This window comes from Elephas maximus, chromosome 8 (assembly GCF_024166365.1).
Source record: "Elephas maximus indicus isolate mEleMax1 chromosome 8, mEleMax1 primary haplotype, whole genome shotgun sequence".
In the NCBI taxonomy this organism is placed as follows: domain Eukaryota; kingdom Metazoa; phylum Chordata; class Mammalia; order Proboscidea; family Elephantidae; genus Elephas; species Elephas maximus.
Window position 1 is genome coordinate 84,643,998 of NC_064826.1, and position 21,324 is coordinate 84,665,321.

The 21,324-nt window shown below is 38.2% G+C and overlaps 1 protein-coding gene across 1 annotated transcript in view; it reads left to right on the forward strand.

Annotated features, from left to right (window-relative positions):
- The window catches only part of CCDC126 (coiled-coil domain containing 126), a 47,072-nt gene that overhangs the window by 19,087 nt on the left and 6,661 nt on the right, over positions 1–21,324 (forward strand). Inside the window, exon 2 of the mRNA XM_049894161.1 lies at positions 9,036–9,418. Within this exon, the coding sequence (XP_049750118.1) occupies positions 9,181–9,418 (238 nt within the window). The 5' untranslated portion in view covers positions 9,036–9,180. The remainder of the gene's footprint in view (positions 1–9,035; positions 9,419–21,324) is intronic.

The following is a 21,324-nucleotide window of genomic DNA, read 5'->3' on the forward strand; positions in this document are numbered from 1 at the left end:
AAACGGAGTTAATTCCTAAGTTTCAATGCAGTTAACACTTTATTAGTGATTAGTGTACCTAGTTAGTGGTGTAGTCATACTTGTAGTGAGGTTTGGCAGGATGGTCTGGTCTTCAACAAGAGTAGATAGGTGTTCTTCAAACCTTGGAGCCCCTGAATATTTAGTAGCGGTGCACCAGGGACTGAGGGGTGACTAGGTGGCAGGGTGGAGGGAAGGAAGAGTGGGAGCTTTCTGAGCAGGATAGATGAACAGGCAGGGCAGAAGATCCCCAGTCTTATATGTATGCCTACGCAAACACACACATATGTCTAATAGAGAAGCTTTGATTGTATGTGTTTTGTTTTTTGGTACTTCGCATAGATTAAAAAATACCTTATATTATTTTTTAAAAAGATTTGAAAACACCTGTGCCAGAGAGCAAATTTCTGGGGCAGGAACCTAGTATTCCCAGTGCTTAGCATATATACTGGCTCAGCAAATGTTTGTTGAATAAAAGTGATTGAATGCTCTGTAAGGTATATTACCTTTACACTATGAAATATTCATTTTTAGTCTTGTCCTCAAATTAGATTTGATTAGTTAACCCATGTGATTAAAAAAAAAACAACCAAACCCAGTGCCGTCAAGTCGATTCTGACTCTCATGTGATTATACCCTAGCAAATGGATTAAAATTGGGATGTTTTATTTGCCCATACTAGAAGTTAAAAAGTTCTTAAGGATTATTTTCGTTAAGCTATGAAATATCCTTCTGAGATGCCCTTTTTTGACTCCAGATATATTGTTATCTATAGATTTTTGCTCCATTGATGAAATCAGAGGGTTTTCTCTGCTGGACACTTTGGTGATTCACTTACACATTATTATTCTCCAGTTCTTTGTGGATTCCATGATCATCATCACCTTTCTCTTTTTTTAAAAAAATTGAAATATAACCTTTCAATGTTTTCTTAAATTATAAAAATATATAGTTGTATCATTTAAAATTTGAAGTTTTAAAGTTAGAAATATAGAAAAATGTTTTAACACTTGCCATTAAATGATTACCGTTATGCCCAGTTTACTTTTATAAGGTATCAACTTAGAAATTATAACTTATTTTTCATCTTAGTTTGGATGCTTCCTGAAGTTACTTCATTCCCATTTTAGTATTGTCTCCTAGTGATTTTTTGCAGGCAGTTCAAGTTTTCTTTTATTGAACTTCATATTTATAATCACGCTAATAAAAAACCAAAATAATGTACCAAAAAGGAAAAAAAGCAGTGTATTAAAACTTTTCATTTACATTAACGTATTTTTTGAAAAAGGGAGAAAGGATAAGGATGTTGTCATATTTGTCTGTTACAATAATGAAGACAGTTCTTTTCAAGGCTTTTTATTGTGCTTTAGATGAAAGTTGACAGAGCAAATTAGTTTCTTATTAAACAATTAATGGACATAATGTTTTGTGACATTGGTTGCCAACCCCCCAACATGTCAACACTCTCCCCTTCTTGAGCTGGGTTTCCCATTCCCATCTTTCCTGTCCCCTCCTGCCTTCTCGTCCTTGTCCCTTCTAGTGATATCTTCAAACATTGGCACACTTTATATTATGGAAATTCTTACTAGTCATTTAGATTTTTTGATCTATGTCTTAGGCTGGGTTCTCTAGAGAAGCAAAACCAGTAAAGTGTATAAATATACATAGAGAGCGATTTATATCAAGAAAGTGGCTCATGCGTTTATAGAGGCTGGAACATCCCAAGTCCATGGGCCGGGATAGAGGCTTCTCCTAATTCATGTAGCCACAGGGGCTGATGAACCCAAGATCGGCAGGTCAGAGAGCAGGGCACTTGCTCACAGGCTGTGAAGATCCATGAATCCCAAGATCTGCCAGGGAGACCACAGGCAGGCTGCTAGCTCAAGTCCCAAGAACCAGAGACCAGACGAACAGAAGCCAGCTGTACGATCCAGGACAAGCAAAAAGCTTTCGAGCCTTGCCAGAATGTCCGCTTATATTTGATGCAGGCCACATGCCCAAGGAAACACCCTTTCAACTGATTGGCTTCTCACAACAGATCCCATTGTGGGGGTGACCACATATCAGATCTCAACTGGGAAGTGATCACAATATTATATGACTGCCAAAACACTGAGAATCATGCCCAGCCAAGTTGACAGTCAGTCTTAACCATCACAATCTGTTTAAGCTCTCCTCATTTCTAACTTTATTTTGGCATCCACCTTTTTTTTTTTTTTGGAAGAGGAATAACTTTAGAATGGCATTTAGATCAGTGAAATGTACAGGCAGCCCACAGGTTATGAACATCCAATTTACATACAAGCCGTAGTTACGAATCAACCTTCATGAAGTCTATTATATTAAAAATTTGAGGTATATACAGTGGTTTGTAATAACAAATGGGTGCTACTTTGCCATGTGCATCAAAACATTATTATTATTACTGTATTATTATGTTAAAAATGTTTTAGTGTATCCGGAAGCATTTCTTTAATGTTTTTTTATTCATAGAAAGGTACACTATATACTAAGGCAAATATTTGACTGAAGTTAGATACGAACCCTACCTAACTATTGGAACTGACATACAAATTCGTCTTTAAGACAGATCTAGGAATGGAACTCATTCATAATCTGGGGAGTGCCTGTATTCAGATAGACCGAGATCTGTAAATCTTGCTTATGTCCACAATTTTAGTTACAAATGAGAATAAGTCATTTGAAGAGTTTTGCGACCATGATTCAATTTTTCAAATATTAAAATTTTTTTTTTTAAGTTGTGCTTTAGGTGAAAGTTTACAGCACAAATTAGTTTCTCATCCAAAAATTTATACACGAATTGTTTTGTGACATTGGCTGCAATCCCTGCATCATGTCAGCACTCTCCCCCATTCCTTTTTCACCCAGGGTTCTCTATGTCCATTCGTCCAGTTTTGCTGTCCCTTCCTACTTTCTTGTCTTTTGGGCAGGTGTTGCCAATTTGGTCTTGTCTACTTGATTGAATTAAGAAGCATGTTTCTCAGTTGTGTTATTGTTTGTTTCATAGGCTCATCTGATCTTTGGCTGAAAGGTGAACTTTGGGAGTGGCTTCAGTTCTGAGTTAGCAGGGTATATGGGAGCCATAGTTTCAGGGGTTACTCCAGTCTCTGTGAGACCAGTAAGTCTGGTATTTTTTTGTGTGTATGAATTTGAGTTTTGTTCTACATTTTTTCCCCTGCTCTGTCCAGGAGCATCTATTATGATTCCTGTTAGAGCAGTTGGTGGTAGTAGCCAGATGGAGGGTGTGCTTCATGTGGTCCATTAATCCTTTGGACTAATATTTTCCTCGTGTCTTTGGTTTTCTTCTCCTTTGCTCTGAATGGGATGGGACCAATAGATGTATCTTAGATGGCCGCTTGCAAGCTTTTAAGACCCCACATGCAACTCACTGAAGTAGGATGTAGAACATTTTCTTCATGTACTATGTTATGCCAATTGATCTAGATGTCCTGCAAGAGCCTGGTCCTCAGCCCTCAGCCCCAGTAACTCAGTCTTGTCAAGGTGTTTGGATGTGTCTAGGAAGCCTCTATGGCTTTGCCTTGGTCAAGTTATGCTGACTTCCTGTAATTGTGTGTTGTCTTATCCTTCACCAAAATTAATGCTTGCCTATTATTTAGTCAGTGATTTCCCTTCCCTGTAACCGTGCCTTGTGTAACCAGGTCATATGCAATATTCATTTTTAGTCTTGTCCTCAAATTAGATTTGATTGGTTAACTCATGTGATTAACCTGCCCCTAGTAAATGGATTAAAATTGGCATGTTTTTATCTGTGTGTAAACCTTTTCTTGGGTTTTTATAATAGTGGTCTCATACAATATTTGTCCTTTTGTGATTGACTTATTTCATTCAGCATAGTGCCCTCCAGATTCATCTGTGTTGTGAGATGTTTTGAGGATTCGTCCTTATTCTTTATTGTTTTGAAGTATTCCATTGTATGTATGTACTATCATTTGTTTATCCATTCATCTGTTGATGGGCACTTCAGTTGTTTCCATCTTTTTGTTACTGCAAATAATGCTGTAGTGAACATGGGTGTGCATATGTCTATTTGCGTGTCGGGTCTTATTTCTCTAGGATATATTCCTAGGAGTGGGAATGCTAGATCATATGGTAATTCTACTTCTAGCTTTTTAAGGAGGAGCTGTATCATTTTCCATAGTGGTTGTACCATTTTACATTCCCACCAGCAGTGTATAAGAGTTCCAGTCTCCTCGCAACCTCTCTAATATTTATTGTTTTCTGTTTTTTTGATTAGTGCCAGTAATATTGGGGTGAGATGGTATCTCATTGTAGTTTTAATTTGCGTTTCTGTAATGGCTAATGATTGTGAGTGTTTCTTCATTTGTCTGCTAGCTGCTGAATGTCTTCTTTGGTGAAATGTGTGTTCATATCCTTTGCCCATTTTTTAATTAGGCCATTTGTCTTTTTGTTGTTGAGGTGTTGAAGTATTTTATAGATTTTAGAGATTAGACCCTTGTCGGATGTAGCCAAGAGTTTTTTTCCAGTCTGTAGGTTCTCTTTTTACTGTTTTGGTGAAGTCTTTTGATGAGCATAAGTTTAATTTTTAGGAGCTCCCAGTTACCTAGTTTATTTTCTGGTGTTTGTGTACTGTTAGTTATCGTTTGTTTTGTATTTATGCCATATATTAAAGTCCCTAGCATTGTCCCTGTTTTTTCTCCTACGATCTTCATTGTTTTAGGTTTTATATTTAGGTCTTTGATCCACTTTGAGTTTGTTTTTGTGCATGGTGTGAGGTATGGGTCTTGTTTCATTTTTTTTACAGATGGACATCCAGTTTTGCCAGCACCATCTGTTAAAAAGACTGTCTTTTCCCCGTTTAAAGAACTTTGGTCCTTTGTCAAAGATCAGCTGATCATAAGATGGGTTTACATCTGGGTTTTCAGTTCTTTTCCATTCGTCTGTTTGTCTGTCATTGTACTAGTACCAGGCTGTTTTGACTACTGTGGCTGTACAGTAGGTTCTTAGATCAGGTAGTGTCAGGCCTCCTACTTCGTTCTTTTTCTTCAATGATGCTTTGTTTATCTGGGGCCTCTTTCTCTTTTTTTTTTTTCCTCTTTTTCATATAAAGTTGATGATTAGTTTTCCATCTTGTTAAAGAACACTGTTGGTATTTGGATCGGGATTGCATTATATTTGTAGAATTGACATTTTCACAGTGTTGAGTCTTCCTATCCATGAGCATCATACGTTTTTGCATTTATGTAGATCTCTTGGTTTCTTGAAATAGTGTTTTGTAATTTTCTTTGTATAAGTCTTTTACGTCCCTGGTTATATTTACTCCTAAGTATTTTATCTTTTTAGGTGCTGTTATAAATGGTAATGTTTTCCTGATTTCCGTTTCGAAGTTCTCTTTGTTGGTGTATAGGAATCCAACGGATTTTTGTATAAATTGATCTTGTATCCTGCTACTCTGCTGAATCTTTCTATTAGTTCTAATAGTTTTCTTGTGAAATCTTTGGGGTTCTCTATGTACAGGATAATTGCATCCTGTACTTAGTTTTACTTCTTGTTTTCCAATTTGAATGCCTTATATCTCTTTTTCTTCCTTATTTATTTATTTTTTTTATTGCTCTAGCTAGGACTTCCAGCACAATGCCTTGTCTTGTTCCTGTTTTCAGGGAATACTTTCAGCCTCTCTCCATTGAGAATAATGTTGGCTGTTGGTTTTGTATAGATGCGCTTTATTATGTTGAGGAATTTCCTTTCTATACCTATTTTATTGAGAGTTTTCATTAGAAATGGGTGTTGGACTTTATCAAATGCCTTTTCTGCACTGATTGAGATGATCATGTGATTCTTTTGTTTTATTTATGTGTTGGATTACATTGATTGATTTTCGAATGTTGAACCATCCTTGCATACCTTGTAGGAATCCCACTTGGTTGTGCTGTATTATTTTTTTGATCTGATGCTGAATTCTATTGGCTAGAATTTTGTTGAAAAATTTTGCATCTATATTCATAAGAGATATTGGTCTATTAATTTTTTTGTGGTATCTTTTGCTGGTTCTGGTATCAGGATTATTCTGGATTCATAGAATGAATTCTGGAGTATTCCTTTTTTTTTTTATGCTCTGAAATAATTTGAGTTAGTATTGGTGTGAGCTGTTCTCTGAATAGTTGGTAGAATTCTCCAGTGAAGCTGTCCAGGCCAGGGCTTTTTTTTGGTTGGGATTTTTTTTTATTACACCTTCAAGCTCTTCTGTTTTGGGTCTGTTCAGTTATTCTACCTCAGTTTTGTTAGGTATGTAGGTAGTGTGTTTCTAGAAATCTGTCCATTTCCTCTAGGTTTTCAAATTTGTTAGAGTACAATTTTTCATAGTATTCTGTTAAGATCCTTTTTATTTCAGTTGGTTCTGTTGTAATGTCACCCATCTCATTTCTTATTTACGTTATTTGCTCCTTCTCCTGCTTTACTTTTGTTTATTTGGCCAGTGGTTTGTTGGTTTTATTAATCCTTTCAAAGAACCACCTTCTGGTCTTGTTGATTATTTCTGTTGTTTTTCTGTTCTCTGTTTCACTCATTTCTGCTCTAATCTTTATCATTTGCTTTCTTCTCGTGCCTGTGGGCTTCTTCTGTCTTTGGTTTTGGCAGTTATGGTTATGATATGCCTTGGGAACCATCCTATTAAGGTTCGTTGAGCTTCTTGAGTTGTCAGTTTTTTTGTCTTTTCTGATTTTTGGGAAGGTTTCTGCCAGCTAATTTTCAACAATCTTCTCTGTGTTTTCCATTTTCTCCCCCTGTTCTGGAACTCATATCAAGCACAAATTTTTGTTCTTGATTTTGTCCCACATAATTCTTAGCTTTTTTTCCTTTTTTTCATTCTTTTCTCTGATTTTTCCTCAAAGCGGCATTCATGGATTTGTCTTCAATTTCACGGATTCTGTCTTCTCTTGTTTCAGATTTTCTTCTAAGACCTTCTGTTGAATTGTCTATTTCTCAAATTTGGTCATTTAATTTTTGGATTTCTAGTTGCTGTTTTTGTATATGATCTAATTATTTATTTTGATGTTTTTTTTTTTTTTTGTATTATTTTCCTGAATTATTCTTTTGCTTTGTCTGTGTTTGTCTCGATTTTGGCCATGTTTTCAACTGTGTTTGCCATGATTTTGTCTAATTTTTTTCTTTGGTTTTGTCACTGTTTTCCTTGATCTCTTTCCTAATCTCTTAAAAAAAATACAGAGCCCTAAATATTTGTCATATGAATTGTATATCAGGCAGTTCAACTGCCTTGTCTTCTGCCAGGATATTATCTGATTTTTTATTGTGGTCACTTGCTAGAGCCCTCTTGTCCTGCTTTTTTTATGTTTTGATATTCTCTGCTGTCTCCGAGACATTAAGGTATTATTTCCTTTATTTATTGATTTGTGTATTTGTTTCATCCTGCTTTTTCTTCTTTGTTTCAACATTTCAGGGTGGGTGGGCTGTGCATGCTTTGCTGGCTGCTAGTCTGTGGATATGATTGCTCTCAACAGCTTGTCCAAGTGGGCAAGGTAGAAGCAGGCAGGGTGAGCTGCTTCAATGTATACTGGTTTGGCAAGGTGGTTGAGGGAGGACTGGGCGGTCTCTGTCTGCCTTCTGATGTTGCTCCAGCAGTGTGAGAACGTTCACAGCCCCTTACCAGATGGGGGCTGTTGGGCTGGGAATGGTGTGGGCTCACTTCCCACCATTCAGCAGCTGGTTGAATGGCAGGAAGAGTGGAGTGGTATGGGTCTGATGTGGCAGCAGCCCTGAGTGCCTGGGATACTCTAGCCATGGTGCTGCAGCTGAGTCTGGTGGGAAGGGGGGAGGTGGTGTATGGGGAGAAAGAAAGAAAAAACGTGTGGTGTAGCAGTAGCTGGTGGGTGAGGGCAGGGTGGACCCAGGGGCTGGCGAGAAGGGGAAGGAGGTTGCATGTGGGGCTAGGTGGAAGGCGGCAGAAAGGAAAGAAAGAAAAAGAAAAATGAATAAAAATAAATAAATGGCAGCGGGTCAGGGCGTGGCAGACCTGGGGCAGTGGCTGGCTGGTGCACTAGTGGCACGCTGTCTGTGGTGGCTTGACAGGGGCCAGTGGGAAAGGAGGGAGGTGGCATAGGAGGGTAGTTGGGAGGGAGAAAGAAAAGGGAGAAGTGGAAAAAAAGAAACAAAAAATGGCAGTGCAGCTGGAGCCAGTGAGTGAGGGTAGGGCAGCCCCAGAGTGGTGGGGGGCCAGTGGCTCTTTGGCTGCAATGATGCAGCAGAGGCCTGTGGAAAGGGGAAGTTGGTGTATGGGGTTAGGTGGGAGGGAGAAAGAAAAGGAAGAAAGAAGGAAAAATGAAAGGTGCATGGTGGGAGGGGGTGGAGCAGGCCTGGGGACAGGGCTTGTATTGTGGACCCTGGCAGTGTGTCCACCACGATGGGGGTAGTTTTTGCTTCAACTCACCAGAAGGGTGAGTTGTAGGAAAGCGTGTTTCTCTGCTTACTGGATTCTCTATCTCTTGTTGAGAGTTCTGTGAAGTTGCCTTCCCATACTCCTTGTCTTGTGTCTTTGCTGGCTGTGTTCCAAGATGGTGATGCTGTGCTGTGTTAGTTGGCAGGGGACCTCCCCTCTGTGTCTCTTCTTGTTCTCTGTTTTCCACCAGTTTCTGCTTCCATTTGGCATTTGATCTAGTTCTCTATCCCTTTATTTGATGCTTGGGGTTCCAGGATTGACTTTTGAATCTATTTTACTTAGTTTTTCAGGTCTTTGCTTTCAGATAGCATGGTCTGGCTGTCTAGGGTACCATGTTGGTTCTGCCTTCAGATATTTTCAAGGAATTGATATTTCTAGTTTAAAATTTTGAAGCGCTATTAAATGAAACTGGTAAAAGACTTGAAGGCTTCCTTAGTGGTGGAGAAAGTTGCCAAAGAAGATGATATAGTTTCAAATCAAAACTATAGGATCTCTCCTTAAGTCTGTCTATTGTATTACTGATATAGATTATGACTAACTGCCTTTTTTCTTCTCAATTTTACAGAGTTAAGAGTTGAAGACAACCTTGCTGAAGATGAAAGATATAAAATATTAGAGGAAGAATTTTTTTCTTTTTTCAGAAGTTTTGTTTGTTTGGTGACTTGTTTCTAGTTGCCACTTTTCAATCAAGTCTATTCACTTCATCAGAAATGTTTTTTACAATCTCAAGAAAAAATATGTCCCAGAAATTGAGTTTACTGTTGCTAATATTTGGACTCATTTGGGGATTGATGTTACTGCACTATACTTTCCAGCAACCAAGACATCAAAGCAGTGTCAAGTTACGTGAACAAATACTAGATTTAAGCAAAAGATATGTTAAAGCTCTAGCAGAGGAAAATAAGAACACAGTGGATGTCGAGAATGGTGCTTCCATGGCAGGATATGGTAAGATAACCATAGAATGTTTCTAGCCTTTCCCAACCTATCCCCATTTAAAGGTAGCCGTGGAAATTGAATTCATTGCTTAATGCATAGGCCTTTACAAAGTAATTTTTTCTTATGAAAATTTAAATGTACTGAAAAATAGAAATAGTGTGATAAATACCCATATGTAATGCCCATCTCTTGATTTAACAATGATAAACATTTTACAATGTTTTGTCTGCTTTTTGGAAGAATATTTAAAGTGTAGATATTGTGACATGTCACTGCTAGATATTTCCATATGTATCTCTAAAAAAAGTTTGTACTGTCCCAATATAAACGATTAATTGTGTAACATTTATTAATTCCTAAGAAGCAGCATTTATCTGTATGTGAAGTAGTGTTTATTGCCATTCTCCCTTTCACACCTTGGGTTCCTGCTATGTTTTAAATGCCTTATGTATGCCATGTTCTCTCTTGCCTTTAAGACTTCAAACAAAAAAAAAAAAAGGAGAGAACATGTTATTCTCTTTGGAACACTTTGTATGTATCTGAGTGTGTGAACATTTTTTCTATTTCAGTGTTTGTTTTTTTAACTCAAAGTTATACATGCATATATTTAAAGAAACAAAGTGTTACAAAGGTTTTAAGAAAAAAGGACAGTTCTTCCCATCTCCAACATTCCTCCAATTTCCACTTCCTCAGAGACACCCATTTTAAGTTCTTTCAGGCAACTTATTTGTTGATTACTTCTATATCTCTAAATAATATCCTATATAAACTACCTCTTGATTTTTTTTCAATTATAGGAGTTATTTGTTGTTATGCAAGGTGAGAGTTCAGCTTTCTTTCTCACCCCAAAATGTATTCCACCCACCCCCGGGCCACCTTCACACGCATATGTCCTTCTTGTCCTGCCATGTTCCCATCATAATTTTGGTTTGATGGTATTCTGTGTTAATGATATTCATTGCTGAGCCATGTAATATATTATGATTACTTTTCCCTTCCTGTACAATTTTATGTTTCCCCATGGAATTAATAAGTATCTATTTTTGTTTCTTTACCTAGTTCTTTACTCCATTTTTCCCACAGTTGTTTGACTATCCTTCCAATGGTATTTAGACACATTATGTAAACAAATAATTAAGTGAATAAGAATCAGCACAAAGCTGGTTCCTAGGAGGTGGAGGTCAAGTGTATCCCTGCTTTTCAACTTCTTTGTTGTTTCTGACTCCAGTCAGTGCTGTTAGATTTTAAGGAGCCCTGGTGGTACAATGCGTAAAGCAGTAGACTACTAACCGACAGGTCAATGGTCTAAGACCTTTTTTGTCGTCTCTCTGAGATTATCAACAGTAATTTTTCTAAAGTGTTCTTTTTTAAACATTTTATTTTATTTTTGGAGAAAACATACACATCGAAACATGTTCCCATTTAGCAATTTCTGCACATATTATTCAGTGGCATTGGTTACATTCTTCATATTGTGTCAAATTCTCATCATTTCTGCTCTAGTTTCACCCTTACTAATTTAGACTTAAGAAACAAACAAACAAATTGCCGTCAAGTCAATTCCGACTTATATTGATCCTACAGGAGTAGAACTGCCCCATAGGTTTCCAAGGAGCAGCTAGTGGATTCGAACTGCAACCTTTTGTTTAGCAGCCATAACTCTTAACCACTGTGCCACCAAGGCTCCTCAATGTATACTTACTGCTCCCTAAACTTCTCATCTATGCTTTAGAGTTACTGTTGTCCCTTTTGTCTCATATAGATACATTTTTTTAAAAGTGCAGTGCTTAAGGATGACATTTTTTACTTTTTGAGCTAAACTTTCTTTTTTTTGTTTAAAGATGACTTTAGAGGATAGTTTCATTTTAAGGTTTAAAGAGTATCCCATGACAGTAGTCTAAGGGATTCTTCTAGCCTCAAAGGGCCCAGTAAGTCTGGATTCTTTGGGAATTTGAAGTTCTGTTCAACATTTTTACCCTTTCTATCAGGATTCATCTATTGTGTCTCTGATTGAAACATTTGGCAATGGTAGCTGAGCACCATCTAGTTTTTCTAGTCTCATGTTAGAGGAAGAAGCGCTTCATGGAGGCTGTTAGTCCTCTAGTCCAGCTGTGTCTCTGATTCTTGGGTTTCCTTCTTCCTGTGTTGTTCCATTCAAAAGAGACCAATTATTGTATCTTGCATGGCCGCTAGCAAGCTTTTAAAACCCCAGACACTACTCAACCGAACTGGAAGGTAGAACAGAACCTTTACAAACAATATTATGCCAGTTGACTGGATTATCCCACGAGACCATGACCCTAACTCTCCAAATTGGAAAGAAAAAAAAACTAGTCCTTTGAGGTGTTTTGTTATGTCTAAGTAGTATCAGCAGCTGTACCCCATTTTTTTGTTGTTGTTGTTGTTCCAATTATATATAACACAGCATTTGCTAGTTCACCTTTTTTCTTATGTGCAGCTTTGTAATGTCACAGTCAGGTTGTGTAATTTTCACCCACATTCAGTGCTACCTTTCCCATAACCATAAGCAGAAATTTACTACTACCTAGACAATGATTCCCTCTCCCCCACCCCGGGTAACCATGAAGTGTTCTTAATGTTTCTTTCAAATATGTCTGGTGATCCTTGCCCTTTTGCACACACTAAGGATGGGGTAGTAAAAGGTTGATGGGAAATGTTGAGTTGTTGGATGGTATTTACTATTAGAGTGATCTGGCTGGGACATTTCTTGGAGGTATCCTTGATATCTTTATCTCTCTGGGGATATTCCTAATATCAGTATATTTAGATCTTTCCTCGAGCTGGTTAGGTTACCTCAAGAAGCTCTTCCAGTGTCTTGTTGGAATGTATATGTCTCCAAGTGTTCTGGGGTCTGAATGAGAGAAAAAGGGAGAGGAGAGGGTGGTCTCAGCACTCACTCTGTAAACTTTTACTTAATCTCTGAGTTTTCAGTGTGGTATCCAGGCCCTCAACTGCTTTACCTTCTTCAGAAAATAATTCTCAGATCTTCTGCTGCAGTCACCCAGTTTTCTGGAGTGGTATAGAGGATGTTTCATAGACAGATTTTCACCTAGTCCTGTTTTTGTCCCTTCTTTACCTCTGTTTTTAGTGGTATCCGGTCTAACAATTTCTGGGCCTTATGGGGACAGGGATGGGGTTGTATGGAGAAAATTGGACAGCTTCTTGGCTTTTCTCAATTTTTGTGCTTTTCAGGTCTGCTAAGTCAGTTACCACTTATCCGTTTGCTTTTAGAAGTTTTGTTGCTATTTTCTCATCTCATGTTATCTTTGGCCTTGTGGACTTACGCTTTAAAAAAAAGAGAGAGAGAAAAGCAACTTTACCGTTTTGGTGGGGCATACAGAGACAGTAGAGGTTAAATACCTGTGTTTAGTTCACCATCTTTACCAGGGAGTGCCCAGGATACTTTGCATTTTTTTCTCTTACCCCTTATAAAGATTTTTGTGAAGTGATGAGGGATAGTCTGCATTTTCTCTTCAGGATCAAAGTTAGATGATGAGAGATAAAAGAGTGAGTGTAAACTGAGATAGAGGTACTGTGCCAGATACACATGCAGAAATTGTATGGTGCATTTGGCTTAGTCAGAGAACACTGATAGAAACAATAGAGAAGTGGATTCCTTGGGAACAGGAGAAACACTTCAAAGAAAATTCCTTCTATTTGAGTGTAATAACTGTGGTATTTTAAAAGACAGCCATCTGTACTATGCATGTCCCAAATCCATGGTTCAGCAGCAGGCTGGAGGCTTCTCCTGACTCACATGGTTACACGGGCTGATGAACCAAAATCTGCAGGTCCAGTGGCAGGTTGCTGGCTCACATCCCAAGACCTGGAGGTCAGAGAATGATGATCCAAATGCAGGATTGAGAGAGCAAGCTTTGCCAGAACATCTATGTGTGTTTGAAGCAGACCACACCCCCATGGAAACTCCCTTCCCAACTGATTGACTGCTCACGTTATTTAGCTTATTTTCTAATGACAGATAATTTGGTACCAGCCTTTTTGTGTGTGTGTGTTTTGATGCTGCAATGTGTGTATGTGGGTGTATGAAGTATATGTGTGAATATAAGTGTGTGTGTATTTCATGTTTGTGTGAATGTTTCAGAAAGATAGATTTCCTTGAAGTGAAATTTTTGGGTCAAGGATATGCACGTATTACATTTAATAGACATTTGTCAGACTGTCTTCCAGAATGGTTCTGCCAATTTATATTCCTACTAGTTCTTTACCAACAGTGTGAAACTCTCAGATTATCCACACTTTACCAGTTCCATTTAATTTTAAACGGCATCTCTGCGTAGTAGTTAAGTGCTATGGCTGCTAACTAAAAGGCTGGCCATTCGAATCCACCAGGCGCTCCTTGGAAACTCTGTGGGGCAGTTTTACTCTGTCCTGTAGGGTCGCTATGAGTCAGAATCGACTCGACGGCAACAGGTTTTTTTTTTTTTTTAATATTTGCTTTTTCATTTCTTTGATTACAGAAAACCAAAAGCCAAACCTGTTGCTGTCGAGTCGTTTCTGATTCATAGTGACCCTATAGGACACAGTAGAACTGCCCCATAGGGTTTCCAAGGACTGCCTGGTAGATTCAAACTGCTGACCTTTTGGTTAGCAGCCAAGCTCTTAACCACTATACTACCAGGGTCCCAGAGGAAGTTAAAAGATTTTCTTAGGTTTGTTGGCTATTTGTATTTCTTGTGTGTATGAGAGCGTGAATTGTTTGTATTCTTTGCCAATTTTTTGGCAGGGGAATCTGTTTATTTAAGTATTTGACCATTTATAAAGATGCTAATCTGTCACTGTATGTTGGAAATGTTCTTCAGGCTTTTCAGTTGTCTGATAACTTGTTACATTGTTTTAAAATTTATGTATTAAGATCTGTGCAAACTAAACCATGTGGTTTAGTTTTATGCTTAAAATTTTTTCCCTAAAATTATATTCTATTAGGTTTTTTTTTTTTTTTTGTCTACCTCTTGTTTTATTTGGGGATGGCAGATGCGGGGGTGGGGGAAACAATAAACAAAAGCTTAAATCCTCAGTCGTCTTCTGTTGCTGCCCAGGTGAGTTTTTTTTTTTCTGGTTTTAATTATTTTATTGTGGTAAAAATATATATATAACAAAACATTTGCCAGTTCAGCAGTGCCTCCATGTACTATTCAGTGACTTTGACTGTGCTTATCAGGCTGTGCAGCCATCACTTTCCATCTCCCAGTTGTTCCACCACCTTTAACAGAAACTCAGGGTCCCCTAAGCAGTGATTCTTTCTCCCTCTCTCCAGCCCCTGGCAACCACTAATACACTCTGGTCTCAATACATTTGCCTAGTCTAGATGTTTCGTACAGTGTTTATCCTTCTGTGACTGGCTTATTTCGCTCAGCATAACATTTTCAAGGTTCATTCATGTTGTAGCCTGTATCAGAACTTGATTTCTCTTTATGGCTGAGTAATAGTTCATTGTATATACAGAGCATCTTTTGCTTATCCATTCATCCACTGATGGACCTGTAGGTTGTTTCCACCTTGTCTTCTGGGTTTTAATTAGTGGGCAGGCTAGACACTTCCCCATCCTCCCCAAAACTAGTTGGAGAAAACCATTCATGGGTTTCTATTTTTGTTGTTCTTCTGCTCTAGGAATTAGTCACCTCTTGCTTGAGTGATTCACTCAGAATGTTTCTTTTCTTCCTTTTTTTCTTTTTCTGTGATCTTTATTGCTTTAACTCGATCTTTTATTTTGTTTGCTTTTTGTGAGGGGTTATTTGTGTATTTGCTTCTATTGAAAGATAAAACCAACACCTTATAACTGGGAATGTGAAAGTGTAGAGTAACAAAATTGAGACAAGTTTAAAATAAAGTTTGAAACTAGTTTAAAATAGCCCTGTTTGTCCTTGACTTCCTTTTTTCTATTTTTTAAAATAATTTTTATTGTGCTTTAAGTCAAAGTTTACAAATCAAGTCAGTCTCTCACATAAAAACTTTTATACACCTAGCTACATACTCCCAATTACTCTCCCTCTAATGAGACAGCCTGCTCTCTTCCTCCACTCTCTCTTTCCGTGTCCATTTCACCAGCTTCTAACCCCCTCTACCCTCTCATCTTCCCTCCAGGCAGGAGATGCCAACACAGTCTCAAGTGTCCACCTGATTCAAGAAGCTCACTCCTCACCAGCATCCCTCTCCAGCCCATTGTCCAGTCCAATCCATGTCTGAAGAGTTTGATTCAGGAATGGTTCCTGTCCTGGGCCAACAGAAGGTCTGGGGGCCATGACCACTGGGGTCCTTCCAGTCTCAGTCAGACCATTAAGTCTGGCCTTTTTATAAGAATTTGGGGTCTGCATCCCACTGCTTTCCTGCTCCCTCAGGGGTTCTCTGTTGTGTTCCCTGTCAGGGCAGTCATTGGTTGTAGCCGGGCATCCTCCAGTTCTTCTGGTCTCAGGATGATGTAGTCTCTGGTTCATGTGGCCCTTTCTATCTCTGGGGCTTGTAATTACCTTGTGTCCTTGGTGTTCTTCATTCTCCTTTGATCCAGGTGTGTTGAGACCAATAGATGCATCTTAGATGGCTGCTTGCTAGCGTTTAAGACCCCAGATGCCACTCTTCAAAGTGGGATGCAGAATGTTTTCTTAATAGATTTTATTATGCCAATTGACTTAGATATCCCCTGAAATCATGGTCTCCAAACCCCTGCCCCTGCTACATTGGCCTTTGAAGCATTCAGTTTATTCAGGAAACTTCTTTGCTTGTGGTTTAGTCCAGTTGTGCTGACCTCTCCTGTATTGTGTGCTGTCTTTCCCTTCACCTAAAGTAGTTCTTATCTACCATTTAATTAGTGTATTAGGTGTTTTAAAAAAAAATTTATATCTGTAACATACTTGGAATTTCTGATGCAAGGAGTGAGTTAGGAATGTGGGGCTTTTTTTCCCCAAATTAGTTAGCCAGTTATTTCAGTTGCATGATTTGAATTCCATCCTTTGCTCCATTAGTTTGAATTGGTAGTACAAGTTACAGTAAGATTACACTTTTACAAGTTCTGGAGCACTTAAACCTTCAACAATCTGTAGAAGCCATTTGTTCACAGCCTCTTAGTGCCATACAAAAACACCTAGTCAATCAAATATATTTATTCAGTGGTCCTCCCTTGACCTATTTCACCTGTTTTCCCAATTGGTAAAATAAACGTAAGCCAGTATTTTTAAAAAATGCCAGTCTACAATGAATTGTTACTATTTCAAAGGACATGAACAGATTAATTCAGCTTTATGGATAACTGTAATATATGAGCCATAACTTGTGCTTTCTTTTAAATGTATGTCATAATCTCCAACTGCCTTAAGCTCTTTCCTCTGCATTCTTATGCCTCTCTGATGTAATTCTGTTTCTTTCCTTGTAACATCTCTGTCAGATTCTGGGGTTTGCCGTACAGTGAATTGCTCTGAGCCTCTCATTGACTGTTGTGGGATGCCTTGCAGTTCGTGCATGGTTTCCTATGCCTGGTTCTGAATCTCCAGCAACATCACTTCTTCACCATGTGAGCCTTTCCCATGCAAAGACTGACCCTGTCTTCTTAAGAATTTTGTTTTTTCTGTCTACCAGTGAGAGTTCCTGGGTGGTGTAAATGGTTAACATGCTCAGCTGCTAACCGAAAGGTTGGTGGTTCATGGCTAGCAGTCTACTTCTGAAAAATCTGCCCTTGAAAACCTGTGGAGCAGAGTTCTACTATTTGACACACGTGACGTCACTGTGAGTCTGAATTGACTTGACAGCAACTGGTTATATACCAGTGTAGCTAAACATTAAAAAAAAGAAAAGAAAAAAAGATTCTAGAAATGTTTTAGGAGAGTTGAAGAACAATTTGAGTGTTATTATTTAGATGCTGTTCTGAAAATTAAGTTAGAAAATAGTTGCTCTTCTACTCAAATCTACCAAAAATTACCTTTATGAAAACAGCTGAGATTAAAATTTCTTATTTTAATCAATTTTTCAAATGTGTAAACTTTATGTAAATAATGAATGGAAAATGTTATAAAACGTTTCAGAAAATAAATTATTAGAGAATATCTTTTATAGTGGAAGAATACCAGTTTAAAAAATCCTCTGAACCAGGGGCTTCTGCTTCTGGGAAGATGGAGATCCATCTTCTCCCTATTCCTACTCTACCCATCTTCTCCATATTCCTCCTGTCTCAGTGCAACTGAAAGTCCTAGACATTTTATATAAAACAAACATAAGACTCTGGAAGGTGGGGAGAAGGCAGACTAGCTAGGGACCTTGGGACCCAAGGAATAGCATAGTGGTACATTTTCTGGGTTTTCTTTTTGCTGTATATATCCCAGATTTGGAGTTGAAAAAGTCAGCAATTCAGAAATGTCAATGGGTGCAGACAAAAAAGTTCTGGCAAAAGCCTGCTTTCTCTAGCGAAGAAGGCACAGCCTTGCAAAAGAGAAAACTTTGCAACAGTAACTGCTTTACTCCAGCCAAACAGCACAGAAAAAAATTGTGGCCACACCACCACGTACACAGTCAGAGGCCGAGGGCACCCAATATCCCTGCCAGAGTGGTGTTAGAGAAAGCCAAGTAGGAGCTTGTACTTCCATCCCCACCTGCCAGTAATGAGGACAGGTCCTCCCCTACATGTCAGTGAAGACAGTTTGGCAAACCAGGACTTACATGCCCACATGGTAGTAATGAGGCAATCCTGCCCCACCCCTCTTAGGTGGTGTTAGAAGAGGCCTAGTAGAGAGTAAGGACTTTCACCATTGCTCAGAGGTTACCCCCTCCATGGTATCAGTGGAGACCACATGGGGACTGGGAACTCCTACCTCTGTCCAAGAGTAATGAGGAGCCCATTCCCCTCTACGGGTGTCCACAGAGGCTGAGTGAAGAATTTGGACTTTTATCTCCATGATAGTAACTCCCTTCCCTTGCCAGAATGGTATCAGAATAAAGCACTTAAAACAGGAGGTTTAAATAAGATCCAGAATCCCATAAAGTAGTATAAAAATGTCCAGATTTTAGACAAATCATTTGTTATAGTAAGAACCAGGAACATCTCAAACTGAATGAAAAAAGACAATGACAGATGTTAGAATTATCTCAAAAGATTTTAAAACAGCCATACTAATAATGCTTCAGTGAACAATTTCAAACACACGTGAAGCAAATGAAAAAATAGTTTCAGCAAACAAATACAAAGTCTCATCGAAGAAATAAAATAAGAACCAAATGGAAATGTTTAAACTGAAAAAAAAAAAAAACAATAATTGAAATTAAAACCTCAGTGAATGGAGTCAATAAGAGAATGGAGGAAGTAGAAGAAAGACTTATGAACTGGAAGATAGAATCATGTAATTAATCTTGACAACTGAGAGGAAAGAGACAAAAAGGGAAAAAAGGCTCAGGGACCTGTGGGACTATAACAAAAACTCAGCATTTGCGCCATCAGTTTTGGAAGGAGAGGAGAATGATGGCAGAGCTGGAAAAGTACTTGAAGAAATAATGGCTGCAAACTTCTCAAATTTGTCAAGAGACATAGACCTCAGATTCTGGAAGCTGAGCGAACCCTAAGCAGGATAAACCCAAAGAAATTAATGCCAAGATACATCACAATTAAACTTCTGAAAACTAAAGATAAAAAATCTTGAAGGTGACCAGAGAAGAGTGACACCTTACTTAAAAGGAAAAGCAATTCAAGTGACAGCAGATTTCTCAGCAGAAACCATGGAGACCACCACAACTACCACGGCCTCCACCAGACTGAGTCCAGCAAAACTAGATGGTGCCCAGCTACCACCACTGACTGCTCTGACAGGGATCACAATAGAGGGCCCTGGACAGAGCTAGAAAAAAAATGTAGAACAAAAATTCTAACTTGCAAAAAGAAGACCAGACTCACTGGTATGACAGAGACTGGAGAAACCCCGAGAGTATGGCCCCTGGACACCCTTTTAACTCAGTACTGAAGTCACTCCTGAGGCTCACCCTTCAGCCAAAGATTAGACAGACCCATAAACAAAATGAGAGTTAATGGGCACACCAGTCCAGGGACAGGGACAAGAAGGAAGGGAGGAATAGGAAAGCTGGTATGGGGAACTCAGGATTGAGAAAGGAAGAATGCTGACATGTGGTGGTGTTGGCAACCAGTGTCACAAAACAATACATGTATTGTTTGATAAGAAACTATTTTGCCCTGTAAACCTTGATCTAAAGCACACACACACACACACAAAACCATGAAGACTAGAAGGAAGTGACACAATTTTTCAAGTGCTGAAAGAAAACTACCAACCCAGAATTCTATACCCAGTGAAAAATGTCCTTCAGGAATGAAGGATAAATCAAGACATTCTCAGATGAAGGAAAACTGAAAGAATTTGTCACCAGCATATCTACCTTAAAAGATGGCTAAAGGAAATTCTCTAAACAGAAATGAAGAATCTGGGACATCAGGAAGGGAGGAAAGCTTGGTAAACAAAAATAAGGGTTAATTCAGTGGGTTTTTATTTTCCTCTAGAGTTTTCTAAACTGTATGGTTGCTGCAAAAATTATAATACTGTCTGGTGTGGTTTTAAATGTATGTAGAGGAAATATTTAAAGCAATTATAAATGCCATGGGGTAAAGGATGGTTAAGGGATGTAAGGTTTCTGTACTTCCCTCAGACTGATGAAATGATGGTACCAGTAGAATGTGGTAAGTTAAATGAAAAACAGAACAAATAGAAAACAAAAAGTAAAATGATCAACTTAAGTCCTAATATATAAGAATTACTTTAAATGTAAAGGACGTAAATATACCAATTAAAAGAGATTCACAGACTGGATTAAAATTATGTGCTGTCTATAGAAATTGACTTCAAGTATAATGCTATAGGCTGGCTGGAAGTTAAAGGATGGGAAAAGATATATCATGCAGACATTAAGCCAAGAAAAGCAGGAGTGGTTCCATTAACATTAGATAGAATAGATTCAGAGCAAAGAAAACTTACCAGCAAAGAAGGACATTCTATAATCATGAAAGCGTCATTCTACCCAGAAGAAATACTTATTGGTACTTATTTGGTAGATGTGTTATCTACCAAACAACAGAGCTGGAAAAATATGTGAAGCAAAAACTGGTAGAACTGAAAGGAGAAATAGACAAACTTACAATTACAGTTGTGGACTTCAACACTTGCCTTTCAGCAACAAATAGAACTACCAGACTTCAGGCTATAGAAGATCAGAAGAACACAACAGGATCTAATTTACGTATATACAGCTCTCCACCCAACAAGAGAATACACATGTTTTTCAAGGTCCTGTTAAACAGTTACCAAGATATATATATCCTGGGCTATAAAAAAACCTCAACAAATTTAAAAGAATTGAAATGATACAGGGTGTGTTCTTCAACCACAAACCAGAAATCAATAGCAGATAAGAGAAAAATCTCCAAATACGTGAAAACTAAATAGCATGCTTCTAAATAATTTATGGGTCAAAGAGGAAGCCTTTAGGGAAATAAAAAAATATATTGAACTGAGTGAAAATGACAAAAACAATATATCAAAAATGGTGGGACACAGCCAAAGGAGTGCTGAGAGGGAAATCTAGAGCACTAAATGCATATATTAGAAAAGATGGTAGTCTCAAACCCATAATCCAAACTCCCACCTCAAGAACCTAAAAATGAAGATCAAAATATACCCAAAGGAAGCAGAAGGAAGGAAATGGAAAAGAAGAGATATCAGTGAAACTGAAAACAGTAGAGAAAATCAATGAAGCAAAGAGCTTGTCCTTTAAAGGATCAAAAACAATCACCTAAACTCAACAAGACTTGACAATGAAAATTAACCAGTATCAGGAATAAAAAAGCGGGTATCAGTGCAGACCCTGCAGACAGCAAAAGGAACATTTCTACATGT